The following is a 23,382-nucleotide window of genomic DNA, read 5'->3' as shown; positions in this document are numbered from 1 at the left end:
CTATTATTATTTTATTATTTTTCTTATAATGCCCTTTTGACAAAGTTATTATTTAGCTGTTGTGCCTCACATATTTGAGGCAAAAGCGAAGATCATCATCGAGTCCCATCGTGATTTTTGAAACTACGGATGGCCACCTGCTGGCCTTCAGGCGGTACTGCAGCAGTGTTGGGATGAGCGCAGAGTGGACGCGCTAACATGAAACACGTACTCACAACACACACGGCCGGACTGTGACTCTAAGATCTGCTTGAACACACCGCAATGGACGGAACACTCAAACGTCAAACTTTAGGAAGGTTTGTGCTCATTTAATACCGCAGAAGTGTTTTTATGTTCGGTGTTTAGTGTTAACAGAGTAGCTGTTAGCTTGCTAGCATGAGTGACAAAATTCACACATTTATACATCACATATGTTCTTTTCTATAAGAGACAACACTGTGATGTTATTAAGTTAATGAACACACGACACTCTCTCGTTTAATATTATTTTAATATTATAAAGTGTGTATGTGTCCGGATTGTGCGTCATTCAGAATCGAATTGAAAAGGCCTTTTAAATTCCATTCTTGAATTTGTAGAAAACAAGAAGCAGAATTGCAATTCTAAGGAATTTTAAGGAAGTAGAATTAAAAAATGGACTGTAATTCAAATAACTGTTGTAAGTAGTTTTTAATAATACATTTCATTTTTCAGTATGAATCAGTAGATTGAGATATAAACTGATGGACATAAAGAGGTGCTGGATTCAAGTCTGTGTTGATGGCTCATTGTTTTGACGGAATTGAATTTAGTTTAGAGAAACATAAAAAATTAAATAGTGAATGCTGCTGATGTATTCTACTTAACAGGTTATAAATAGGCAGAGATAGTGCAAATCAAATAAATGTAATTATGTTTTGGCACAAAACAAGTTTCAATTGAACATCCTGTAGGGTGTGGCCTATTCAGTCCAAATTTACTAATTAAAAGGGAGCAAATTCTTAAGTTCTGAGTTCTACCCAATGCTTGTTTATGTGTGTAAAGAGTGTTTGTTGTGTTACAGGTAACCCGGAGTTATGGAGCACAAGAGACCGGCTGTCAAATATCCTGCCGCCGCACACATGGACTGATCTACAGTCAGCTACTCTGAATATTCCTGAATTCTGAATTTTACTGTCAGTGAGTGAATATATACTCAGAGATGTCTGGCTCAAATCTGATTGGTCGTGTGAGGTCAGCGTTTCGCCGGCAGCCGGACAGCTGGCATCTCAGTGACACGGCCGCATTTGATTTCTCTGATGAACTGGACGACAATGACATGCCGAAGTTCAACCGTCTAAAGGTGGTTGTGTCCGGAGAGGGGGATGAGCTCCCCGTGGGAGCTCTCAATGGCTCGGCGGTCAACACGGTGGTGGTGGATGATGACGACTCCCTGCTGGGCTCATCGTCGAGTCTAGGGAGCCCAGCCTTGACAACAGACCCCTGCGAGAGCTGCAGGACAACAAGAGAACACAACAAACGCAAGAGGGTCATGAGGAAATTGGGTTTTGCGGCGCTGTTGTACTTCTTGTTCATGGTCGGTGAGCTGATAGGTAAGCAGATGCCCCTCAGAGACAATGTGTGACATTCGTTTGGCTGTTGTTTGCCTTGCGCTTCACTTTTGTTTAACTGTGGTTTAACTTTCGTTTGAGGGTTGATTGTCTGTAGCTTGACCTCTATTTGAATGTGGTTTGACTTTTGTTTGTCTGTTATTTGACTTTTGGTTAACTGTGGTTTGACTTTCATTTGATAGTTGTGTGTCTGTAGTTTGACTTTATTTTGACTGGTTTGACTTCCATTTGACTTTTGTTTAACTGGTTTGACTTTCGTTTGATGGTTGATTGTAGCTTGAAATCTTTTTGACTGGTTTGACATTTGTTTGCCTGTTATTTGACTTGGTTAACTGGTTTGACTTTCGCTTGACAGTTGTGTGTCTGTAGTTTGACTTTAATTCGACTGGTTTGACTTTTGTTTGATAGTTGTTTATAGTTTGATTTTCCTTTGACTATTTTGACTTGTTTAACAATTGTTTCACTTCTTTGGTGGTTGTTTGTCTGTACTTTGACATTAATTTGGCTTGTCTGTCGTTTGACTTGTTTGGATTTGCCTGTTATTTGAATTTGTTTTGTCTGTCGTTTGACTTGTTTGGATTTGCCTGTTATTTGAAATTTTTTTTGTCTGTAGTTTGACTTGCTTAACCATGGTTTGTCTTTTGTCTTGTAGTTTGACTTTCATTTGACTGTGGTTTGACTTGTGTTTGATGGTTGTTTGACTTTCATTTGCTTGTTGTTTGCCTGTTATTTGATTTTCATTTTAATTTTTTCTGTAGTTTTACTTTTATTTAACTATGGTTTGTCTTTCAGGTGGGTATGTGGCAAACAGTCTGGCCATCATGACGGATGCGCTGCACATGTTGACAGATCTCATTGGGATTATAGTGTCACTGCTGGCACTCTGGCTGTCTGCAAAACCACCAACATACAGATTCACATTCGGGCTCCATCGGCTTGGTAAACAACTCGTCTTGTCTCGTCTTGCCTTCTTGTGAAATGGCATTCACTGTTTGTTACAGGATATCATGCAGGACTTCAGTGTGTCATACCTGTGTGTGTCTGTTCAGAGGTGTTGTCTGCAGGTATCAGTGTGTTGCTGATCTATATTTTGACGGGTGTGTTAGTGAATGAAGCTGCACAGAGAACCATTCATCAGGATTTTACAATAGATGGAGATGTGATGTTGATCACTGCTGCGGTGGGCGTCGCTGTCAACCTGGTGTGAGTCTGAAATGTTCATCAGCTTAAACAAGCACACAAACACATGCTTGCTAAACTCACTACTGAGAAAATAGCATGCTTAATTTAAAGAGGTACATTTAATCTTTTCTATTGATAGTTAGATCAGCTGTGTTCTTGTTGCCACAAATGAGCTTTCTCTTTAGTTAGAAAGCATCTGTCAAGCAAATGAAATATCTGTACAGCACTCTAAGGGGCTGTTCACACTGGAAATGTTCTTGCATTCTTAAACATTTGGATAAAGCACGACAAAATGGAGCAGAACACAGGGCTCTAAAAGTTGCATGCAGACGCGTTTACATTTTTTTTTAGCTTGACACACTATCTATAAAACATGGTGCTCATGTCACAAGATGCTAATAAAAACAGTAAGATGCGATGCAGTGGCCGAAGACTCCATCTGACAATGGAGTAACAGTTAAAAAAGCGCAGACAAAATGCAAGAACTGGTGTGAACGCCCCCTTTAACTACTCGTCATAACTCAATTTGACAACTACTCTATAATCGTCCAAAACAGATGTTTATCACACCAGAATCACTGTTAAGTGCTCTCGGACATTGTAGGACTAGGACTGCTGGTAATCACTCAAGAACTCTCTAAAACTGTTCTGGATCATTATGAAGCTCCTCTTGGTTTTTCTCATGAGAATGTCGTATCTCTGTGATCTGTGTTTTTCTGATATCACTGTATGAAAACTCACTGCAGTGATGCTCATATCAGCACACAGAAACACATTTTGTTTTACTATAAAGCTCTGTCTTTATGGCTTTGACTTGGCCAGAGATTTTATAGGTCGTAAAGGGGTTGAAAGTCCATAAGAGCTGCTCAGCGTCATGTTTGATTCTGTCCCTCTGCGTGTCCTGCATGTTTTCTCTCTCTGTCTCTCACTCAAACACACACACACACACACACACACACACACACACTAGGGGTGTAACGTAGGGCTGGGCGATATCTAAAAATATTTTAACGATAATTGTCTTAAAAAATATCACGATATCCGATTGCATCGTTAACCCCCCCGCCGAGGGTCGGTGAATGTTTTTGCTTTATTGATTTTGATTTATTGAAACACGAAAAACATAAACAAAAGACATTTCTAATTCAAATTGCACTTTAAACAAAAAAGCAATAATGTGATCAAAAAATCGTATTTAACCACCTAGAATACAGCACTCGCATCGAGCGTTGTCTGTAATCAGTGCCTGTTTTGTAAACGTTTTTTGACCATCACTGTTGTAATTGACTGCAAAAAGAAAATGTTTCCAGACAGGAGACCTAAATAACGCAGGGGGCTTCTCTATCAGTGTTTCGTTTTCTCCACTTGCCATTTTCAACTACACACAACACGTGCAGAACAGTGATGTCATCAAGTTGACCCACGTGAAACACAGGTGGAGTGTATCCATTTACAGATCCATTCAGGTGCATTAGCGGAGGTTGTAACTGTGCGTGTCTGTTGGATGCTTTATTTTCTTTGCAAAACCTTGTGCTCCAGATGCGTCAATAAACTTGAGGTGAACCGCTGTGCCAATGCTTATCGAACCATGGGTGGCGAACCGTACGGTTCGTTTTATTTACCGAGAACCATTACACCCCTAACACACGCACACACCCGCACAACATGTGCATATCTCTTAACAAGCACATGTGCATTTTGAAAATAAAACCTAATAGAGGGGCTCACATCTGCTTGTGTGTTTTGTGTTTGTGTAGGATGGGGCTTCTCCTCAACCAAACAGGACATCTTCACTCTCACTCTCATGGCCACACCCACTCACATGGGTCACCAGGTCGAGGTCAGGATCAAGGTCAGCGGGGTCATGGGAGCCTGGCAGTGCGAGCGGCCTTCATCCACGCTCTGGGTGATCTCGTTCAGAGTGTGGGCGTTCTCATCGCCGCGTACATTGTCAGGTTTAAGGTATGACTGCGGAGAGCTGATCACATGATCACGGATGATCTTTAACACTTTAGACTGTCTGTCATTCTAGCAAGAAGTTGAGCTGATTTTTTTTTTTCTCCCCAATTTGGAATGTCCAATTCCCAATGTGCTCTAAGTCCTCGTAGTGGTGTAGTGACTCGCCTCAATCCAGGTGGCAGAGGACAAATCTCAGTTGCCTCCACATCTGAGATCGTCAATCTGCGCATCTTATCATGTGGCTTGCTGAGCGCGTTACCGCGGAGACATAGCGTGTGTGGAGGCTTCGCTATTCTCCACGGCATCCACGCACAACTCGCCATGCACCCCACCGAGAGCGAACCACATTATAGCGACCATGAGGAGGTTACCCCATGTGACTCTACCCTCCCTAGCAACCGGGCTAATTTGTTTGCTTAGGAGACATGTCACTCAGCACTCCCTGGATTCTAACTCGCAACTCCAGGGGTGGTAGTCAGCGTCTTTACTCACTGAGCTACCCAGGCCCCCAAGTTGAGCTGATTTTTGAGTCTCTGTTGGTCTGTCAGTTATAAAAGTTTCAGATCTCAAACTTACTTTATAAAACAAGCATAAACACTCACATTCATAATAACATTGCCATGGAGTTGCTAATAATGTGTGTCTGTGTGTGTCAGCCTGAGTATAAGCTGGCAGATCCAGTGTGTACGTACCTGTTCTCTGTGCTGGTGCTGTTCAGCACGTTCCAGATCATCAGAGACACCGGAATAATTCTACTGGAGGGTAAGACACCGAGTCTGTGTGTCTTTCTGTGTGTCTGTCTATCTGTTTGTCTCTCTTTGGCTATCTGCCTGTCTGTTTACCTGTTTGTCTGTCTGTCTGCCCATCTGTCTCTCTTTGTCTGTCTGTCTCTCTCTTTGTCTTTCTTTCCATTTGCCTGCCTGTCTCTCTCTTGCTCTCTCTGTCGGTCTGCCCGTCCATCTGTCTTTGAATGTCTGCCTGTCTGTCTGCCCATCTGTCTCTCTTTGTCTGTCTGTCTCTCTCTTTGTCTTTCTGTCTGTCTGCCTGTCTGTCTGTCTCTGAATGTTTGTCTTTCTGTCTGTCTGTCTCTCTCTATCTGCCTGCCTGTCTGTCTGTCTGTCCATCGGTCTCTCTATCTCTCCTTGTTTGTCTGTATGTCTATCTATCTATCTATCTTTCTTTGTCTGTCAATCTGTCAGCCTGCTTGCCTCCCTGCCTGTCTGTCTCTCTTTATCTGTCTGTCTGTCTCTCTCTGCCTGTTTGTCTGTCTGCCTCTCACTGGCTGTCTTTCACTCACACAGAGAGTTTAAAGAATAGTTCACCCAAAAATGAAAATTCTCATCATTTACTCACCCTCATGTGTTCTCAAACTCATATGAATGTTCTTTCTTCTGCAGAATACAAACGAAGATATTTTAATGGAGCTATAATATCCACTGTATAATATCCAATATAATGTTTTTCCATACAATGCAAGTGAATGGTAAACCAAATTTTCAAGCTCCAAAAGTGACAAAAAGGCAGCATAAAGATAATACATAAGACTCCAGTGGTTGAATCCATGACTTCTGAAGCAATACGATTGGTTTAGGGTTAGAACAGACCAAAATATAACTTTTTTCACTGTACATCTTACGTCTACATGTACCATTCCAGTCTCTAGGCACGATCGTGATTTCAAGCTTGATTACACTACCTAGTGCATGACACATGCACAGAGCACTAGACGGCGCTGTAGGAAGTGTAATTGAGATTGAAATCTTGAACGCCAAGGAGACTGCTAATGTCAAGATTTATAGCATTAAAGGAGTTACATTTTAGTCTGTCCTCACCCAAAATCCGATTGGATCACTTCAGAAGACATGGATTAAACCACTAAAATTGTATGGATTAATTTTTGCTGGCTTTATGTGCTTTCTGGACCTTCAAAGTTTTTGGTCACCATCCACTTGCATTGTGTGGACAAACAGACATCTTATCTCCATTAAAATATCTTTGTATTCTGCGGAAGAGAGAAAGTCAAATGACATGAGGGTGAGTAAATGATGAGATAAATATCGATTTTGGGCGAACTATCTGTCTCTGCTGAATGCGTCCAGTGTCATCAGCTAAATTGTTTGTTAATGCGTGTGTAGGCGTGCCACGTCATGTGGATGTGTCATGTATCAGAGCTGACCTGCTGAAGCTGCAGCACGTGGAGCGTGTGGAGGAACTCAAGCTCTGGGCTCTGACAGCTGATAAAACCGCAGCGATTGTTCACTTGCAGCTCGGTGAGACACTAAACCTTCAAACCTTCTCTTTCCTTTGTCATTTATATACATTATTAGCTTCATAAGCTCCGATATATACTGGAATTAGAGCTTATTATTAAACCTAATTTACTGTGTTAGTCCCTGAGATTAAAATCTTATTTTTGAGAGAGTTCTGGCAGCAAAAAGTGTTACAACAATAATAAACATGTCAAACATACAACAAGGGACATATAAAAATAACAAATGTTACTCCCTGCTCTACTTAGAGATGCTCTGATTCTTGTCACCTGATCGGCCGATACTGATCATTTCACCTTTTATTAAGATCTCTGTCATAACTGGCTCTATGTAAGCTTTCTGCACACTGTCAATATTAATTACATTTTTCTCTTCCCAGTAATATCACTTTTCCAATTTTTGCTGACAAAAAAAGTTTAAAAGTTTAAAAGGCTTATTAAAAAAGCTATTTTAATAAGACTTTAAAACAAGTATAGGCTTGTTATCTATATTATCTATATTAAGATAGACAGCCCTATAAAAAAATGAAGCTTAGTGTCAAACTGAAGACAAACTGATAACCCATAGGTGCAATTAAACTTAATGTGACATTTTTGGTTATTAATTCATTGTCATTATTTCATATAATTGTTGTTATTATATTTAATACATTATATTTAATACATTATATTATGGTATCTTAATATTGTATAAAGAATTATTATATTGATAAATTCCTTCCCTACCTTTTCATTTAGTTGGATGATTGTATTAATAGTTAATTTTTCACTTGTTGCTACTTGAACTTTAATGGAGGGAACATGCCTCATTACCATACCTGTCCCACTGCATCGTTCTTAACTGCTGAATCAAGTTTTTTGTCTTACAACACTATGTCAGTGTTCCTCACACTCTGGGATGCCATAACAGTGCTGCTGAAGTCTTAAAGGAGCCACGCGTCTTCTGCAACATGAGCGAATGGTTCATGCGATCGACCAAATTACAGATCACTAATCGAGTCATAAGATGTGAATATCAGCCGATACCGATCGTGGCCGATTGATCGGAGCATCCCTACTCCCTATATATTAAAACACTGTCACTGACCAAAACACCTGTTAATAAAGTCTTTCACTTGAGTCCTAAAATCATTTAGAGCCACTAGAGTCTTGTATGTTCAGAGAAGAAAGAGCAGCTAATGCACACAGATTATTTCCCAACGCAGTCCTTGTTATAGGCTCAAAGAAATGGATTGTAAGCTATAATTTAAGTTTGACTGAATATTAATATATTATAATAACAGAAATGTGCAGTGCATGCCCAGTTTTGCTGTGTTTGATGCATGTTATTTGGACACATTACAGTATTATTACAGTATAAAAAACAACTGCTCATTCACACAGTGCGTGACAACACAGAGCAGAGTGACTCCAGAGCTATTGTCTGTTGTTCAGGTTGTGAAGTTGGCTGATGTTTGTACATCTGTCTCTGTTGTGTGTTCAGCACCAGGGATTGTGGGTAACTGGGAGGAAGTGCAGTCGAATGCGAGGCGCCTGCTGATGAAGTCACACGGGGTGACGCACTGCACGGTGCAGCTGCAGATGCAGACACAGGGGGCGCCACAGTCCTGCACACACTGTCTCGCACAGAGTGCCTGAAAACAGTAAAGTTGTGTGTCTCTCTCTCTCTCTCGCACACAGACACATCCATACAGGATGAAAGAGAGAGAGAGTGTGTAAACTGACATGTCAACCCGGCAGGGTTTTAAATGATTGTCTAGCAGCTTTTTCTATAATGAATATTGACCTCATTTTTGATACGCCTTTAATACAAGCCTCCAAACACGAGAAACAGACCCAGTTTGTTTTTGTTTAGTTTTATGATTCTGTCTGTCACTGAGGAACACTAACAGCTGGAGCGTGTGTTCTGATGTCTCATGTGTGGGGGGTTCTGGGTGAATCTAATGAAGAACATGTCCAGGTCATATTCAACCTTAAAATGAAAAGGACAAAATGAGAAATTATATTTGGCACAAACAAAATGAAGCCTATTTTTAGGACCATTGTTTTCATGGCAATTTAATTAAGCAAATTCCCATTACACTAATTAAATTAAATATTTGTCATTACAGGAATGAATCCGGATGTTTTGCGTATTTTAATTTTTTTTTTTTAATTTTCATTATTGTCAGCGGTGAATCAAATTTTTATTAAAATCGTCATAAATTAAAGGCAGTACAGCAAATGCAACCGTGATGCACCAATATTTTATTGACAAAAAATACAACAATTTAAATAATAATGAGAATTTTGGGGGAGATTTCTTATCTCTTTCTTTTGATTTTAAGGGTGAAATATGATCTGCATATGTTTTTTTACAGGTAAAATAATCCAAACCCTCCATGTGCATGTGTTTTCCCTGTGAGTGTGCGCGTTCTCTTATTTCTGGACTGACATGGCCTGCAGTTGAGTTACTTTTCATGACTAGACAATAAATATTAAGTATGTTTGCAAATAATCAACAAGTGACAAAAATAGTTTGACCAAACTGACTGTAGTTTTCACACAGCATTCACGGGAAATTTTTATTTTTTATTTTTTTGTATTTCATGCATTTAGAATAATTTTCTTCAGATATTTGAGTGCCAACAACAAAAGCTACAGATTGAATATAAAATTATTTAAATATCAATAATGAGTTTCATCAGTGTTAAGCCTATTTGTTATTTTATAGCCTTTTTGTTTGTTTGGTTTTTTTTTCTTTTTGATTATTGGAACTAAATCTCACAGTAACGTGAAAGCTAATGATCACATTTCTTTATGTTTGCAGTATTTGTTTTGTTTTATGTGGGTCTGTGTGCCTGAGGGCATGTGAATGCTTTATTTGATTTATTTACACTGAAGCGCTTGATAACTTATAATAAATAGATTTTAAACATCTGCATTCTGTATTCATGTTGGTGCAGATTTCATTACACACCCGCACCACAAGGTGGCGCATTTGTTCGTTGTAGGTAGCTTCTGGTGGAGATCTCCAAATGGGGGTGGAATCTCCAAAAGAGGGCGGGATTATTCAAGAAGGGACCAGAGTTACTCTAAAAAGGGGTTGGGCCGGGTCCAAAAGGGGGTGACACTTCCACACATGGTTAGGTTAGGTATGGGGCTCTCTGTATCTTTGCTGGTGGTTTGGAGCTCCCGCCCCTTTTTGGAGCTCTGCCTGCAGCTGTACCCTTCTCGAACAATGCAGGACTTTGGGAGATAGGGAAGTAGGACAGCAATCATTAGTGGTGTTTAAGTCAAGCCTCACTGTATAACTGTTTTTCATACTTAGTGATTATATATTTTGTAATCTGGATTATGGTCTGTTTAATGACTGTAAATGGATTATATCACAGTAAGATGTGCTGCAGTCAAAGTGACAAATGTGTGAATTCAGCAGAGCTGCAGTTGCTTGGCAATCATCTTTTATAGAAGGTGGCTTACATGCAGTTGAAAGTTCAGTCCTGTTTCAAGGACAGCAATGACACTGGAGGGGGATTTTAGTCACTTACTAACACTGTCAGCGGAAAGTGATGTCACACAAGAACTGACACCGAAATCGAGCAGGCTGATGATTTAAGTTTCAATTCACTGTGAACTTTAACAAAAATGTTTGTTGCATGATTGCACTGTCTAAAACTAGTTTATAAATGCAGGTTTCTTAAAAGTGCTCGTGGTCTGTCATTTTTCAAGTGTTCATTTGTTCTTGTCATCTCATAAGGAACTGTGATTATGAACTGCACATTCAGTCACATGACTGGCGGCATCACCATGTAATACTTTGTCACGTACACACACATGAACAGAGACACACCCACAGCAGACGACTGAGAAGTCCAAAGTTTTATTCACCTCATTCTTGTTACATAATTAACAGTCGTGTGGTTGTAGAATGTGATCTGATGGGAAAGTACATAAAAATGATAAAGGGGGTTTCTTGTGGAGGGTGTGTGTTTATGTGAAGGAGGAAGTTTCAGATGATGTTGAATGTGTGAATGTATCTACAGCAACAGTCATAGAAAGTTGTTGGATGCATAATGATTGTAGATGAAAGTGCTGAGCTGCAGTAATCACATATACAGACAATCACATGAAACCATCAGCTTCTTTGTGATTGTTCTGAATTAAACTGATGTGATTAAGTGAATTAAACTGGGTTCTTCTGGAGGTGAACATTTAAACTCCAGCACAGTGAAAAGAGACTGTATTAATATTAATTAAACTGCTTTATTTGTGTTTAATGAGAGATTCAAACATCTGTGTTTGTGCTTAAACTGAAAAAACATTAACGGGACAAATCTGAGCATCATCATAACGAGGAGGAGCAGAAACATTCAGAGACAATGACCTCAGCAGACATGCACTGCTCGATTTCCTCTGTAATCACATCAGTGATGATGACTCATACTGTTGACAGGTTTGATTTATTCTGTTATTGTTCTTCTAACTAAAGGAAACAGCTCAGAGAAAAACAGCGAGTGTATGAGCGTGTTAGCGAGTGTGTGTGTTTGTGAGGAATGAGGAAAAGTGTTTGTTGACAAGAAGAGAAAAGACGTATGTACAAAAAAATCAACACAATTTAATTTTTATTAAACACCTTTTGTTTTATGAATTTGCAGGTCTTAGTCCAGTGAACAGGTGATTTCAGTAACAACAGGACAGTTGATTTTGACAGTAACAGCAACAATACAGGTTATCAGTGCGACACTCATTAGCTGTTCTTTAACAGTGTAGAAACTATATGCAAAAATACATGGATACATTCACAGATATATTCAGTTTGATAGTTCTTTCATAAAAGAACTGAGACCCTGATTTAATCAGCATGAACATTCAGAGGAAGAGATGGTGTCATTTTGTCAGTTTTTTCACTAGCTCAAGTTCCTCCACTGGTTTCCACTCCTGGTTAATAGTTATAAGCTGAAAAGATAAACAACAGAGGCATTTAAGCAGCCGGATGGAACTAAACATGCACTTTTAATATTTAATAAGCAATGCAAAGCATGATGGAATAGATGTGAGTGTTGCAGTGTAATGGTTTAGGATCTGGGCTGGCAATATGAAGGTTGCAGGTTAGGGTTTGGGGTTAGGGTTATCTCAGTGATGTCACAACTGATCTGATCCATCAGCCCAGTGTGCTTGAAAAACATACTGAACGTCATATTACTCCAAAGGGACAGTTCACCCAAAAATGAAAATTCTCTCATCATTTACTCACCCTCATGTCATCCCAGATGTTTATGACTTTTTTTCTTCTGCAGAACACAAAGTAAGATTTTTAGAAGAAGATCTCAGATCTGTTGATCCATACAATGCAAGTGAATGGTGACCAGAACTTTTGAATCGCCAAAAAGCACATAAAGGCAATATTAAAGTAATTCATATGACTACAATGGCTTAATCAATGTCTTCAGAAGCAATCCAGTTGGTTCTGTGTGAGAACACTGTACATCTTGTCATTGCTGTTTCTTGGCATGATCATGATTTCTAGCTAGTGCTTGACGAATGCTCAGAGTGCTAGATGCCTCTTTAGGACGTGTAATCGAGCTTTAAATCATGATCGCCAAGGAGACTGCTGTCAATATACAGTGAATATACAGTAAAAAAGGAGTTATATTTTGGTCTGTTCTCACCCAAAACCAACTGGATCGCTTCAGAAGATATGGATTTAACCACTGGAGTCTTATGAATTACTTTTATGCTGTCTTTGTGCTTTTTGGAGCGTCAAAGTTTTGGTCACCATTCATTTGCATTGTATGGACCTACAGAGCAGAAATATTCTTCTAAAAATCTTCAAATGAGTTCAGCAGAAGAAAGAAAGTCATACACATCTGAGATGGCATGAGGGTGAGTAAATGATGAGAGGGTTTTCATATTGCAGTGAGCAATTCCTTTGAGACTTTAAAGTGGATTGGATTTTTGTGAATCTTTTACCTTCTGTGGTTTTGACGGGTCGAGCCTCTCCCAGGGCTCTGGGTTTCTGGTCTTGTTTAAACTATAGTAGTAAATAAACATTATATTAAGCATACCCAAACTCACTAGTAAACACCCATATACATGTCTTACACATTTTAATTAGGCAAGGAATCAACATGATTTACTTAACTTTGACAGATATAAACATTTTAACTCTTTTTTTTTTTTTTTGTAAACAGTTTATAGCCAATAACAACAACAACAACAACAATAATAATAATGGACATTTTAGTCTGTAATAAAGATCTCATTTACTTACATGACATCAGGTTTGGTGAATAAAAAGTAAATTGAGGCTGTTGCTGCTCCAAATGCAGCACAACCAACAAACCCAATCAAAGGAATCAACTAGAAAGATGAAAAATATATTAATAATGAGGATGTGAAACAAATACAATAATAATCCACTGCAGTGTAGACTGTTGTTGAAGTGATCTTCACCTCCTTCCTCTTCTTAAGCATTTGTAGAAATCCACCAGACATCTTTCAGCTGCTATGAGCTTTCCTATAGAAAACAAAATCCTCAATGTATCGTTTACAATCAAGTGTAATGAAGCTCTAGTGCCTGTATTGAGAACCAAAAGTTGAATGAATCAAACACGATGAGAGTGAAGCGACCTGTGATGAAGCTGAGTTGAAGATGCAGCATCATTCGACTGTGCGCGCATATAACACACCGAAACGCGTTTATTGGCACGTACACACAGGCGCATCAGTTCATGACATACAGTATTTACAACATCATGCGCTTCACCTTGATACTGAAACTATGTAAACAGCTCTGTGCTGTGCGCGCCCCCTGCTGGACTCAACGAGAGCGGCACGAGGAATATGATGTCCGAATGACGAATCGTCCTTCTGATTCGATTCATTTTATTCACTCGATACAAACGATTCGAAAAATGTTTCACTCGACGGCAAAAGATGTAAAACTGTGAGCTGGGATATTGTTAACAATATTATAAATAATTAATAGTATTAATAATTAGCGCTGTTATTATGATGGGAAACACATGATGTTCTTAATAATCTTGTTGGAAAAATAAAGAACTAATGTAATCTATATAATTTATTAAAACAGTGAAAACATGGAGATAAACAGCAATTGAACTACAAAAATGAAACACAAAATGCCGAGCGAGGACTCGGTCTTACATCGTTTTTTTTTAATCTGGCTTGTTGAAACGAATCGGCCATTCGAACGATTCATTAAAATGAATCGGAATTCCCAGAGCTATACTACTGTATATACTGTTGTGAGACATATTTATTTTTTATTTGTGTATTATTTTTACGGCACATTACACAAATAGGGTACATTTTGATGTCTCTTTTAATTATTTAAAAAACATTAGATGCAAAAATATGCCATGGTTTTTTTTTTTTTTTTTTTTTGTAGCGAGACCTATTATATATGTTGACATAAAATTAACCTAGCATAAAAAGTAGATGAAATGTCTTTTTCTAAAGGTGAAGCACCTCCTTTCACTTGCTCTATTTACTGGCACTATTTTGTACCCTATTTGTGGAAAGTGTTGTGTGTGTGATGTGGGGAATGTGCCTGGAAAAACATAAGAGACTATTGTTGTGTTTATATATAGTAAAATGATACATGTCTGTGTACATGTATGCAAAACAGTGTCAAATAACTCTCAAAGTTATGTTTGTTATGGTAAGCTGATGGTGTCATAGAAGTGATTTTCTTTAAAAGGGCCATATGAGACATTATGATTTTTATTCACTTCATTTAGGTCCAGATCATTTTAATTTTTCATTTAAATTTATTTATACAGTGCGTTTCACCATACAGTATGTTGTTCCAATTCCAAAGCAAATTTAAAGAGAAGAATGCCTTCCAAACTCAGTGCTCATATTAGAGCAGGGAGGATGTTTTAAGTTTTAAATGTAAGTTTGTTTTCCTCATGAGACGGTTCAGTATGACCTCTTTAATACTTTAACATACAGTAGTATGCAAAAATTTGGCACCCCAGGCCAATTTACATGTTTTGTTGACTTTCCAAGTAAAAAAAACCCAACACAATCTTTCCAGTGAACACACTTAAACTTAGACATATTTATGCAAATTGTTATTTGCTCAGTTTAACAGATGAAATCTTAATCTATGGGTAGATCTCAATCAAGCAGTTCATGTGAGATGTCCTAAGAATATTGCTGAACTAGAATTATTCTGTAAGGAAGAGTGGGGAAAAAGTCCTAAAAGAAGAATAGAGACACTGTTAGTAGGCTATAAGGAACGCTAGAAGCTAGAAGACTGAAAGGGTGTCCAAACTTGCACCTGCCACATTTACTGTTTTGTTTTTTCATATGTTAAATTAAGCAAATAAATAATAAATGTGCACAACATTTTGCAGAATTATGTCTAGTTTGTGTGTGTTCACTGAAAAGATTGTTTTGTCTTTTTTTTTTACTTGGAAAATCAACAAAACATGTAAACTTTTGCATCCGACTAAAGGTCCATTAAAAGGAATAAAACTGCTGTAATATTAAGAATGAAAAAAGAATGCACAACACAAATGATAAAAAAATTGTATTCCATAAATATACAATATCAAATTTTTAATAGAGAGTTGAGTGTATGTTTTGCTTCTGTTGTTCACTACTCAGTGAAGGAGTCAAACTCTGAAGAGCTTTCAGGAAGTACTTCTGCTCCACAAAGGAAACGGTGACACCATCTTCACGCAAGGCCAAAAGAGCAGCCTGAAACAGACACAGAGAAATATTATCAGTCTGATATAAAACGGCAGAGGAACTATTTAGTTCAATATGGTCGATTTTAGTGTTTTACCCCTTTGCACAGGTTTTCAAGATCGGCTCCAGAGAAGAGTTAGTTCAAGCAGCCAGATCCTGCAAACACACACCCTGATGAAGAGAAACACGCTCAGTGCAGATACGCAGCACAGCCAGGCGTGCCTGAGAAAAGAGAGAATCAGAACATATGAATATCTGCTGTATGCTGTACTGAACAGTGCTGACACAATTTAAACCAATGAAGATTGTGCTGTGGGAGGAGACTAGTGGGTGTGTCTTAAGTTTGAGAGGATTGGTTAAATTGTAGGTGCTTGTCATTTCTGAGATTTGGACTTGCCTACTTCCACTTGTCTTACATATTTTCAGTGTTTGGCCATTGCGTGCAACTAGATGTGAAGACTGCGAGTGTGTGTAAGACTTTTGGTTGCATGGTGGGGCACTCGCAGACTTAAAGATGTTAGTCCCATTTGCAACAGCTGTTTTTGTAGTTACACTCACAAGTCTGATTGTTGTTGGTTGTGGTGTCTGTTATAGCAAACTTAAAATAATAATTATAGTTTACCCATCTTTTCATTCTCCATTACACTACTGGTTGTTAGAAATGTATTGTTTTGTTGACAATATGTATGTAAATTGTTTTTTTACAATGTTTTATTGTGTGAAATTAATTGTAAAAGTGAATTATTTTTACTCATTTTGATTTTCAATACTTTGCACATTAAAATGTTTAACTGTAAAATTGTGTCATCCATAATTACAGTAAAATATGAAAGCTATTTCTTTCTACTTTGTTTCTCAATACACTGCTTAACACTCAATAATAAAAAAACAAAAACACTTTTTTTTCTATAAACCTGTGTGAAACATTAAAGGGATAGTTCACCCAAAAATTAAAATTCTCTCATTATTTACTCACCCTCATGATGTCCCAGGTGTGTATGACTTTTTTAACCAGAACACATTTGAAGAAAATTAGAAAAATATCTCAGCTCAGCAGGTCCTTAAAATGCAAGTGGATGGTAATCAGACTTTTGAAACTCCAAAAATCACAGACAGTCAGTATAAACGTCATTGATATGACTCCAGCGGTTAAATTAATGTCATTTAAAGCAACATGATCGCTTTTGGTGCGAAAATATCAATATTTAAGTACTTTTAAACTCTAAATCATGTTTCCAGTCAGCAGCAGTATGTGCGTGTGACGTAATCGCATTGGCATTTGAAACACGCGAGAACTGACGCATGTGCGTCACAGCCGGAAGAGCAGCACTGTTTACAAGTGAGGAGGAGGAACGCTGTACAGAAGCTTTGTCAGTTTTGGTTTAGATCTGTATTTGTATCTGTTTGTTTACTCACAATGGTGCATTTGTGTGCTTATCCTGGATGTCTCAACCGAGAGAAGAACGTGAGATTACGTCCGTAACATGCAATGCGAATACGTCACACGAGAGACCGTGGGAACTCAGCACTTTTGTGAACGTGCATTCTGCTGCCATCCACATGCATTTTAAGGACCTACTGAGCTAAGATATTTTTCTTTAAATGTGTTCTGCAGAAGAAAGAAAGCAATACACACCTGGGATTTCATGAGGGTGAACTATCCCTTTAATAGCTACTACTAAAACCATCTTACAATTATATGCCTTGAATTGTCATTTATATAAGACAATCAAAGACTACTTTACACAATTTATCAGTATGTGGTTTCACACAACAAATAAAAAACAATAAAACATATACTTTAAATACATACACACGGGGGTTCACGTGATGCCATGCAAGAAGCAGACGTGTGAGACACGAGCTCTGCGAACTTTGCTAGTTTTTTAATTATTTTCATGTTATAATCCGGTGAGATTCGATACACTCAGTTACATACTTGCTCTTTGAGATAAACATGGCAAAGAAGTCAAAATCCTCAGACTCTGGAGACATTAAAAGACACTTACGTGTTCAAGCTGAGGCCTCTGACGGGACTGCAAGCCGAGGACTCGATTTGGATGGCGCGTTGGGAGATGAAATTCAGCGTCAGTTGTCCAACATCTCGGTGATGCTGACGAAGGTTGTTGCTGACTTGGAGGATCTCACTGTAATACGTCGATCGATTACGGCGATGGAAACAAAATTCTCTGAGTTGGTTACAAGAGTGACAGAAGTTGATAAACGAATCGATTATCTTGAGTCATCGGAAAGGGAATTATCCGCTAATCCACCTGCGTCCAAAACAGATTTGGAATTAATTTTGGAAAAACTGGAATATTTCGAAAATATGAGCCGAAGGAATAACATACGAATTGTTGGAACTCCTGAGCATGATGAGGGCAGAGATATGGTGAAATTCCTGGACAAGCTCTTCCCGAGTCTGCTCGACATAACAGGCCATAAACTGGAAATCGAGCGAGCTCACAGGGTCCCGGCTCAAAGATCTGCTGAGGAAGACAGGCCCCGATCGATTCTGGCCAAATTTCTGAAATCATCTGATAAAGATCTCTTGTTGTGCCAGGTGAGGAGTAAAGGGAAGCTTTCTTGGAAGAACCATAATATTTTCTTGTTCCCGGACTTTGCGAATTCGACAAGAGAGAAACACAATCGGTTCAGGGAATGCAAGAAACTCTTACACCAACAGAAGATCGCTTTTGCATTGATGTTCCCGGCCAAACTGAGAATAGAAACGAAGAATGGTCGCAAAGTATTTACATGTCCAAAACAGGCACTCTCCTCTATAAATACATTGGAGTAGGCCATTTGATGTTTCTTATATTAGCGGACTGCCTCGCGGTTGAGGAACTCTATTATCTGAGAAAGCTGGGTGCCATTTTTGTTTCTTTTTGCGTTGTCTCTGTCTAGCGGCTGGAGTTTGTTTTATGGCATGACTCCAAGAAACTTTTGCATTGACGGAAGATTTTTTTTACACTGAAGTTCCCGGCCAGATCGAGAATGGACACTATGGATGACCGCAAAATATCTATACACTTGTGTGCTCACATAAAGGACGTCTTTTATAAAGTTGACTGGCTGAGTAAGTTATGGTGTTTTTTTGTTTTTTTTGCGTGGCCTTCGAGTTAGTTTGGCTATTGATCATCCGAGGAACCAGGATGCCGGTTTTGTTTTTCATGCTGGCTCCACCTAGCGGCTGGAGCTTGTTTTGTGGAATTACACTACTTCGGGACAGTTGTGGATAAATCTGTTCGTTCTTTGTGCTTATGCCTCCTGTTGGCTGGAGTTTGTTTTTGTGGAGTATTTTTAAGGGACAGTAGAATGATTACCTCATCTGCTGCACTCATAACAGCCGGCTCACTGAACAATTGTTTGTCTTGAGGAAACTGAACGGCTTTATATCAGCTGGAGTTTATTTTGTGGAGGAACACACCTTCAAGACAGTTCTGTGAATGAATCTACATGTTTTTTCTGTTATTCTGCCTGTTGGCTGGGGTCTGTTTTACAAAGTATTTTCTGTTATGTAATTTTGCCTCACAAAATTTGTGCAGAAACACCGGACTTCAATAATCCGATGGCAAAGTTGTTGCGGGGGTTCTCGTAGGCGTACATGGACTCTTTGAGTTTTGAGGGATAGACGCCGGTTGGCGCTGTCGTGCGCGGGGTTAATGCGCATGTTTTTCTTTTTTCTGTTTGTTTTGTTCAGGGGGAAGTTTGGGGTTTGATTGTTGCATTAATGGGTAATGTGGTCTGTGTAATCTTGTTTTTGACACACACATTTTTTTATTTTTATTATATCAATATGTCAAATGTTAATATGAATAAGTTGTCTCTCTCCACATGGAATGTGAATGGGTTGGGGCACCCCATAAAAAGAAGGAAGGTTATTACTTTTCTTAAACGTAAGAAATATGATATAGTGTTTCTTCAAGAGACAAATCTCTCCCCGCAAGAAGCTGAAAAATTTGGTAAGATATGGGGTGCACATGTTTTCTTTAGTGCTGGTTTAAGTAAGAGCAGGGGAGTCATTACAATGATAAATAAGCATCTACAATTCAAATGTCAAACATATTAAAGATACATTAGGAAGAGTCATTGTTGTTTTAGGAGAAATTCAGGGGCAAAGGCTGATTTTAGATAATATTTACGCACCTAACACTGATGATCAGGGCTTTTTTATAGATCTTGATGGGATGTTGCAAGCCGCTGGCACCCCTCATGATATAATATTGGGAGGAGACTTTAATCTTTTGATGGACTCAGTCCTTGATCATAGTGAAGCAAAAGTGTGCAAGCCCCCTAGAGCAACATTGATGCTTCACAGGATGTGCAAAAATCTTGGTCTTGCAGATATCTGGCGACTTTTGAACCCATCTGGTAGGGATTATACATTTTTTTCATCAGTTCATAAGATTTACTCTAGAATATATTTTTTTATTTTTTTTATATCTAAGTCCCTCATTTCATCTGTTGTTGATTGCTCAATTGGAAATGCCCTGGTGAACTTAAAGATGTTGCCACATACAGAGAAAAAGAAATCATATAGTTGGCGCTTTAATGTATCCCTTTTGCAAAATCCTGATTTCCAACAAATGTTAAAGACTGAAATCAGTGTTTATATGGAGACCAACTGGTCCTCAGTATTCTTTGTGGATGTGGCTTGGGAGGCACTTAAGGCAGTTCTTAGGGGTCGGATCATACATTATGCCTCATTCACCAAAAAATCCAAAGCACAAGAACTCGTGGAGTTGGAAGGAAATATTAAAAGTGCCGAGGCAGAGCTGAAGTGCCGAATGTCGTCTGATGGTCTCAAAGAATTGACCCGACTGAAATACAGATATAATACTATTTTGTCACGGAAAGTGGAGTTTTGGTTGTTCAGGGCAAGACAGTCATACTTTGAGTCAGGGGACAAAGCAGGGAAGCTTTTGGATAGATATATAAAGCAGAGAGAGTCTTTTTCTACCATTCCCTCAGTGAAATCTGCTGGTGGTGACGTTTTTACCTCGGCCATTGATATTAATAATGCTTTTAAAGAATTCTATCTTGATCTCTATAGTTCCACGTCTTCGTCTACTGATGAAGATATTCGAAAATTTGTGGAACCATTAGAACTCCCTAAATTGATGACTAAGCAAAAAAATTGGAGATAACCTTGGAGGAGCTTGACGAGGTAATAAATGTCTTACACACAGGCATGGCTTAATTTTCTAGATGTTATGCTACAGAATTGGCTCCACTTTTGTTAGAAGTTTATACGGAATCATTAAAGAATGGAAAGCTTCCCCCAACCATGACACAAGCCCGGATCAATCTGATTCTTAAAAAGGACAAAGATCCAAGTGAGTGTAAATGTTACCGTCCTATTTCTCTGATCCAGCTAGATGTAAAATTTTTTGTCAAAAAGTCTGGCTAACCGATTAATTAAAGTTATGACATCTCTTATACATATAGATCAGGTGGGGTTTATTCAGGGCCGTAGCTCTTCTGATAATATTAGGCGTTTCATCAATATCATGTGGTCAGTGGCGAATGATCAGACTCCGGTCGCTGCCATCTCACTTGACGCCGAAAAGGCGTTTGATATGGTAGAATGGGATTATCTTTTTAAGATTTTAGAAATATATGGGTTCGGAAATACTTTTATTGGATGGATTAAGTTACTTTATAGACACCCTGTAGCGGAGGTACAAACAAATTGATTAATTTCAGATTATTTTATTCTGGATAGGGGCACCCGGCAGGGTTGCCCTCTTTCCCCACTATTGTTCTGTCTTGCCCTGGAACCATTATCAGCCGCGATAAGAAAGGAGGATGATTTTCCAGGGGTGATTGCAGGAGGTGTGGCGCATAAGCTTTTGCTTTACGCAGATGATATTTTATTCTTCTTCTCTGACCCTACTAGATCTATGCCTTGCCTCCACAGAATTATTAATTCCTTTTCAAAGTTCTCAGGATACAAAGTCAATTGATCTAAATCCGAAGCTTTGGCTCTGACTGCATTCTGTCCGGTAACGGCCTTCCAGCCAGGCGCCTTCCAGTGGCCCAAACAGGGCATTAAGTATTTGGGCATTTTATTGCCAACAAATTTGTCTGATTTAGTCAGAGTTAATTTTGACCCTTTAATAAAAATCTTTTCGAGCGATGTAGACAGGTGGGCTTCATTACATTTATCGATGATTGGGAAGGTTAATGTTATTAAAATGAATTGTATTCCATAATTTAACTACTTGCTATAGTCTCTCCCGGTAGATGTCCCCCTCTCTTATTTCAAGCAATTTGAGAGCATAGCGAAGTCTTTCATTTGGAGTGGTAAGCGCCCCAGATTTCATTTCAATAAGTTACATAGGCCGATTGACAAAAGTGGGCTAGGCCTCCCCAAGATTTAGTTTTATTATTATGCATTCGGTCTCAGACATTTGGCTCATTGGTCGCTTCCACCTGAAAGAGACCCTCCCTGGTTCTGCATTGAATAAGAACTTCTTGCCCCTATTTTGCCATTGCAAAGCCTTTCCATCAAACTAATTAGAGAAGTTAAATCACATATATATATGTGTATATATATTTATATATATATATATATATATATATATATATATATATATATATATATATATAGTGTGTGTGTGTGTGTGTGTGTGTGTATGTATGTGTATGTATGTATGTATATATATATATATATATATATATATATATATATATATATATATTATTATTATTATTATTATTATTGTTATTATTATTTATTTATTTATTTATTATTTTATTCTCTGTTTATGTGTGTACTTATGTAAGACTACTGGGATGTTCATTTGGGGTCGGGTGGGGTTCTTGATTGGGGAGGGGAAGTAGTGGGAGTTAATGTTGATTCATTGTATATATGTTTTGTTTTTCTTTGCTTTGAAAAATCAATAAAAATGTTAATCGCAAATGTAAGAAATATGATATAGTGTTTCTTCAAGAAATGCATCTTTCCCCGCTGGAAGCTGAAAAATTTGGGAAGATATGGGGTGGACATGTTTTCTTTAGTGCTGGCTCAAGTAAGAGCAGGGGAGTCATTACATTGATAAGTAAGCATCTACAATTCAAATGTCTCAAACAGACTAAAGATAAATTAGGAAGAGTCATTATTGTTTTAGCAGAAATTCAGGGGCAAAGGTTATGAAAAAAATAAAGATTCACTACGTCGCGAGCCATCACGTTATAATCTAGCTGCAGCAAAGTGATGAGTGTCCCCGCGCCAGAGTGTGCATCAGCCGGAACAAGATTCAGTCTCTTCCCCAGTCACTTCACGCAACTCATAGATGCGGCGCTGGCCGCACAGAGAAATGCCAGTTCTGAGCTTATTTTCATAACTCGCTTCCTTATTATTTGAACTTTAATAAAGGATGCTTTAAAGATGCCGGGTGTTTCATTGCGAAATGGAATGTGGCACAGTAATCGTTTTATCTCGATTATCTTGTTTTCATAATCGAAAAAATGTGAAAAATAAAAATAAAAATAATTGAAAAAATACATAAATTAATCATCCAGCCCTAACATTGAGGCGAATGGGCTACAACAACAGAAGACTACATTGGGTTCCACTTCTGTCAGTTAAGAACAGAAAAATGAGGCAGCAGTGGGCCTACCATTTGTGTACCTCAGCAGAAATCCAGATTTGTCAGACCAGGCGATGTT

At 38.5% G+C, this 23,382-nt stretch overlaps 2 protein-coding genes across 2 annotated transcripts; one reads left to right on the top strand and one right to left on the bottom strand.

Moving 5' to 3' along the window:
- The first annotated feature begins 165 nt into the window (after positions 1-165).
- On the top strand, positions 166-11,774 carry slc30a4 (solute carrier family 30 member 4). Its single transcript, XM_051656337.1, has 8 exons — positions 166-299; positions 1,046-1,574; positions 2,385-2,531; positions 2,642-2,795; positions 4,532-4,736; positions 5,390-5,495; positions 6,869-7,003; positions 8,486-11,774. Exons 2-8 carry the CDS (start codon positions 1,184-1,186, stop codon positions 8,638-8,640), a joined length of 1,293 nt encoding a protein of 430 aa, XP_051512297.1. The 5' UTR covers positions 166-299; positions 1,046-1,183; the 3' UTR covers positions 8,641-11,774.
- On the bottom strand, positions 11,590-13,706 carry c26h15orf48 (chromosome 26 C15orf48 homolog). The gene is made up of 5 exons (XM_051656342.1): positions 13,615-13,706; positions 13,438-13,501; positions 13,256-13,344; positions 12,955-13,015; positions 11,590-11,940 (listed from the first exon to the last, which is right to left on the bottom strand). Exons 2-5 carry the CDS (start codon positions 13,477-13,479, stop codon positions 11,872-11,874), a joined length of 261 nt encoding a protein of 86 aa, XP_051512302.1. The 5' UTR covers positions 13,480-13,501; positions 13,615-13,706; the 3' UTR covers positions 11,590-11,871.
- Between the last annotated feature and the right edge of the window lie 9,676 nt (positions 13,707-23,382).

This window comes from Myxocyprinus asiaticus, chromosome 26 (assembly GCF_019703515.2).
Source record: "Myxocyprinus asiaticus isolate MX2 ecotype Aquarium Trade chromosome 26, UBuf_Myxa_2, whole genome shotgun sequence".
Classification (NCBI taxonomy): Eukaryota; Metazoa; Chordata; class Actinopteri; order Cypriniformes; family Catostomidae; genus Myxocyprinus; species Myxocyprinus asiaticus.
This window is presented reverse-complemented; position numbering and strand designations above follow the sequence as displayed.

What these genes read in the sequence shown, in the direction of transcription:
- c26h15orf48 (XM_051656342.1), bottom strand. Translation starts at nt 13,479, where the DNA reads ATGTCTGGTGGATTTCTACAAATGCTTAAGAAGAGGAAGGAG. An exon ending in TGCTTAAGAAGAGGAAGGAG is followed by an intron (nt 13,345 to 13,437) that starts GTGAAGATCACT and finishes TCATCTTTCTAG; the next exon opens with TTGATTCCTTTGATTGGGTT. An exon ending in ACCCGTCAAAACCACAGAAG is followed by an intron (nt 11,941 to 12,954) that starts GTAAAAGATTCA and finishes TTATCTTTTCAG; the next exon opens with CTTATAACTATTAACCAGGA.
- slc30a4 (XM_051656337.1), top strand. Translation starts at nt 1,184, where the DNA reads ATGTCTGGCTCAAATCTGATTGGTCGTGTGAGGTCAGCGTTTCGCCGG. An exon ending in GGCGTCGCTGTCAACCTGGT is followed by an intron (nt 2,796 to 4,531) that starts GTGAGTCTGAAA and finishes GTGTTTGTGTAG; the next exon opens with GATGGGGCTTCTCCTCAACC. An exon ending in CGTACATTGTCAGGTTTAAG is followed by an intron (nt 4,737 to 5,389) that starts GTATGACTGCGG and finishes TGTGTGTGTCAG; the next exon opens with CCTGAGTATAAGCTGGCAGA.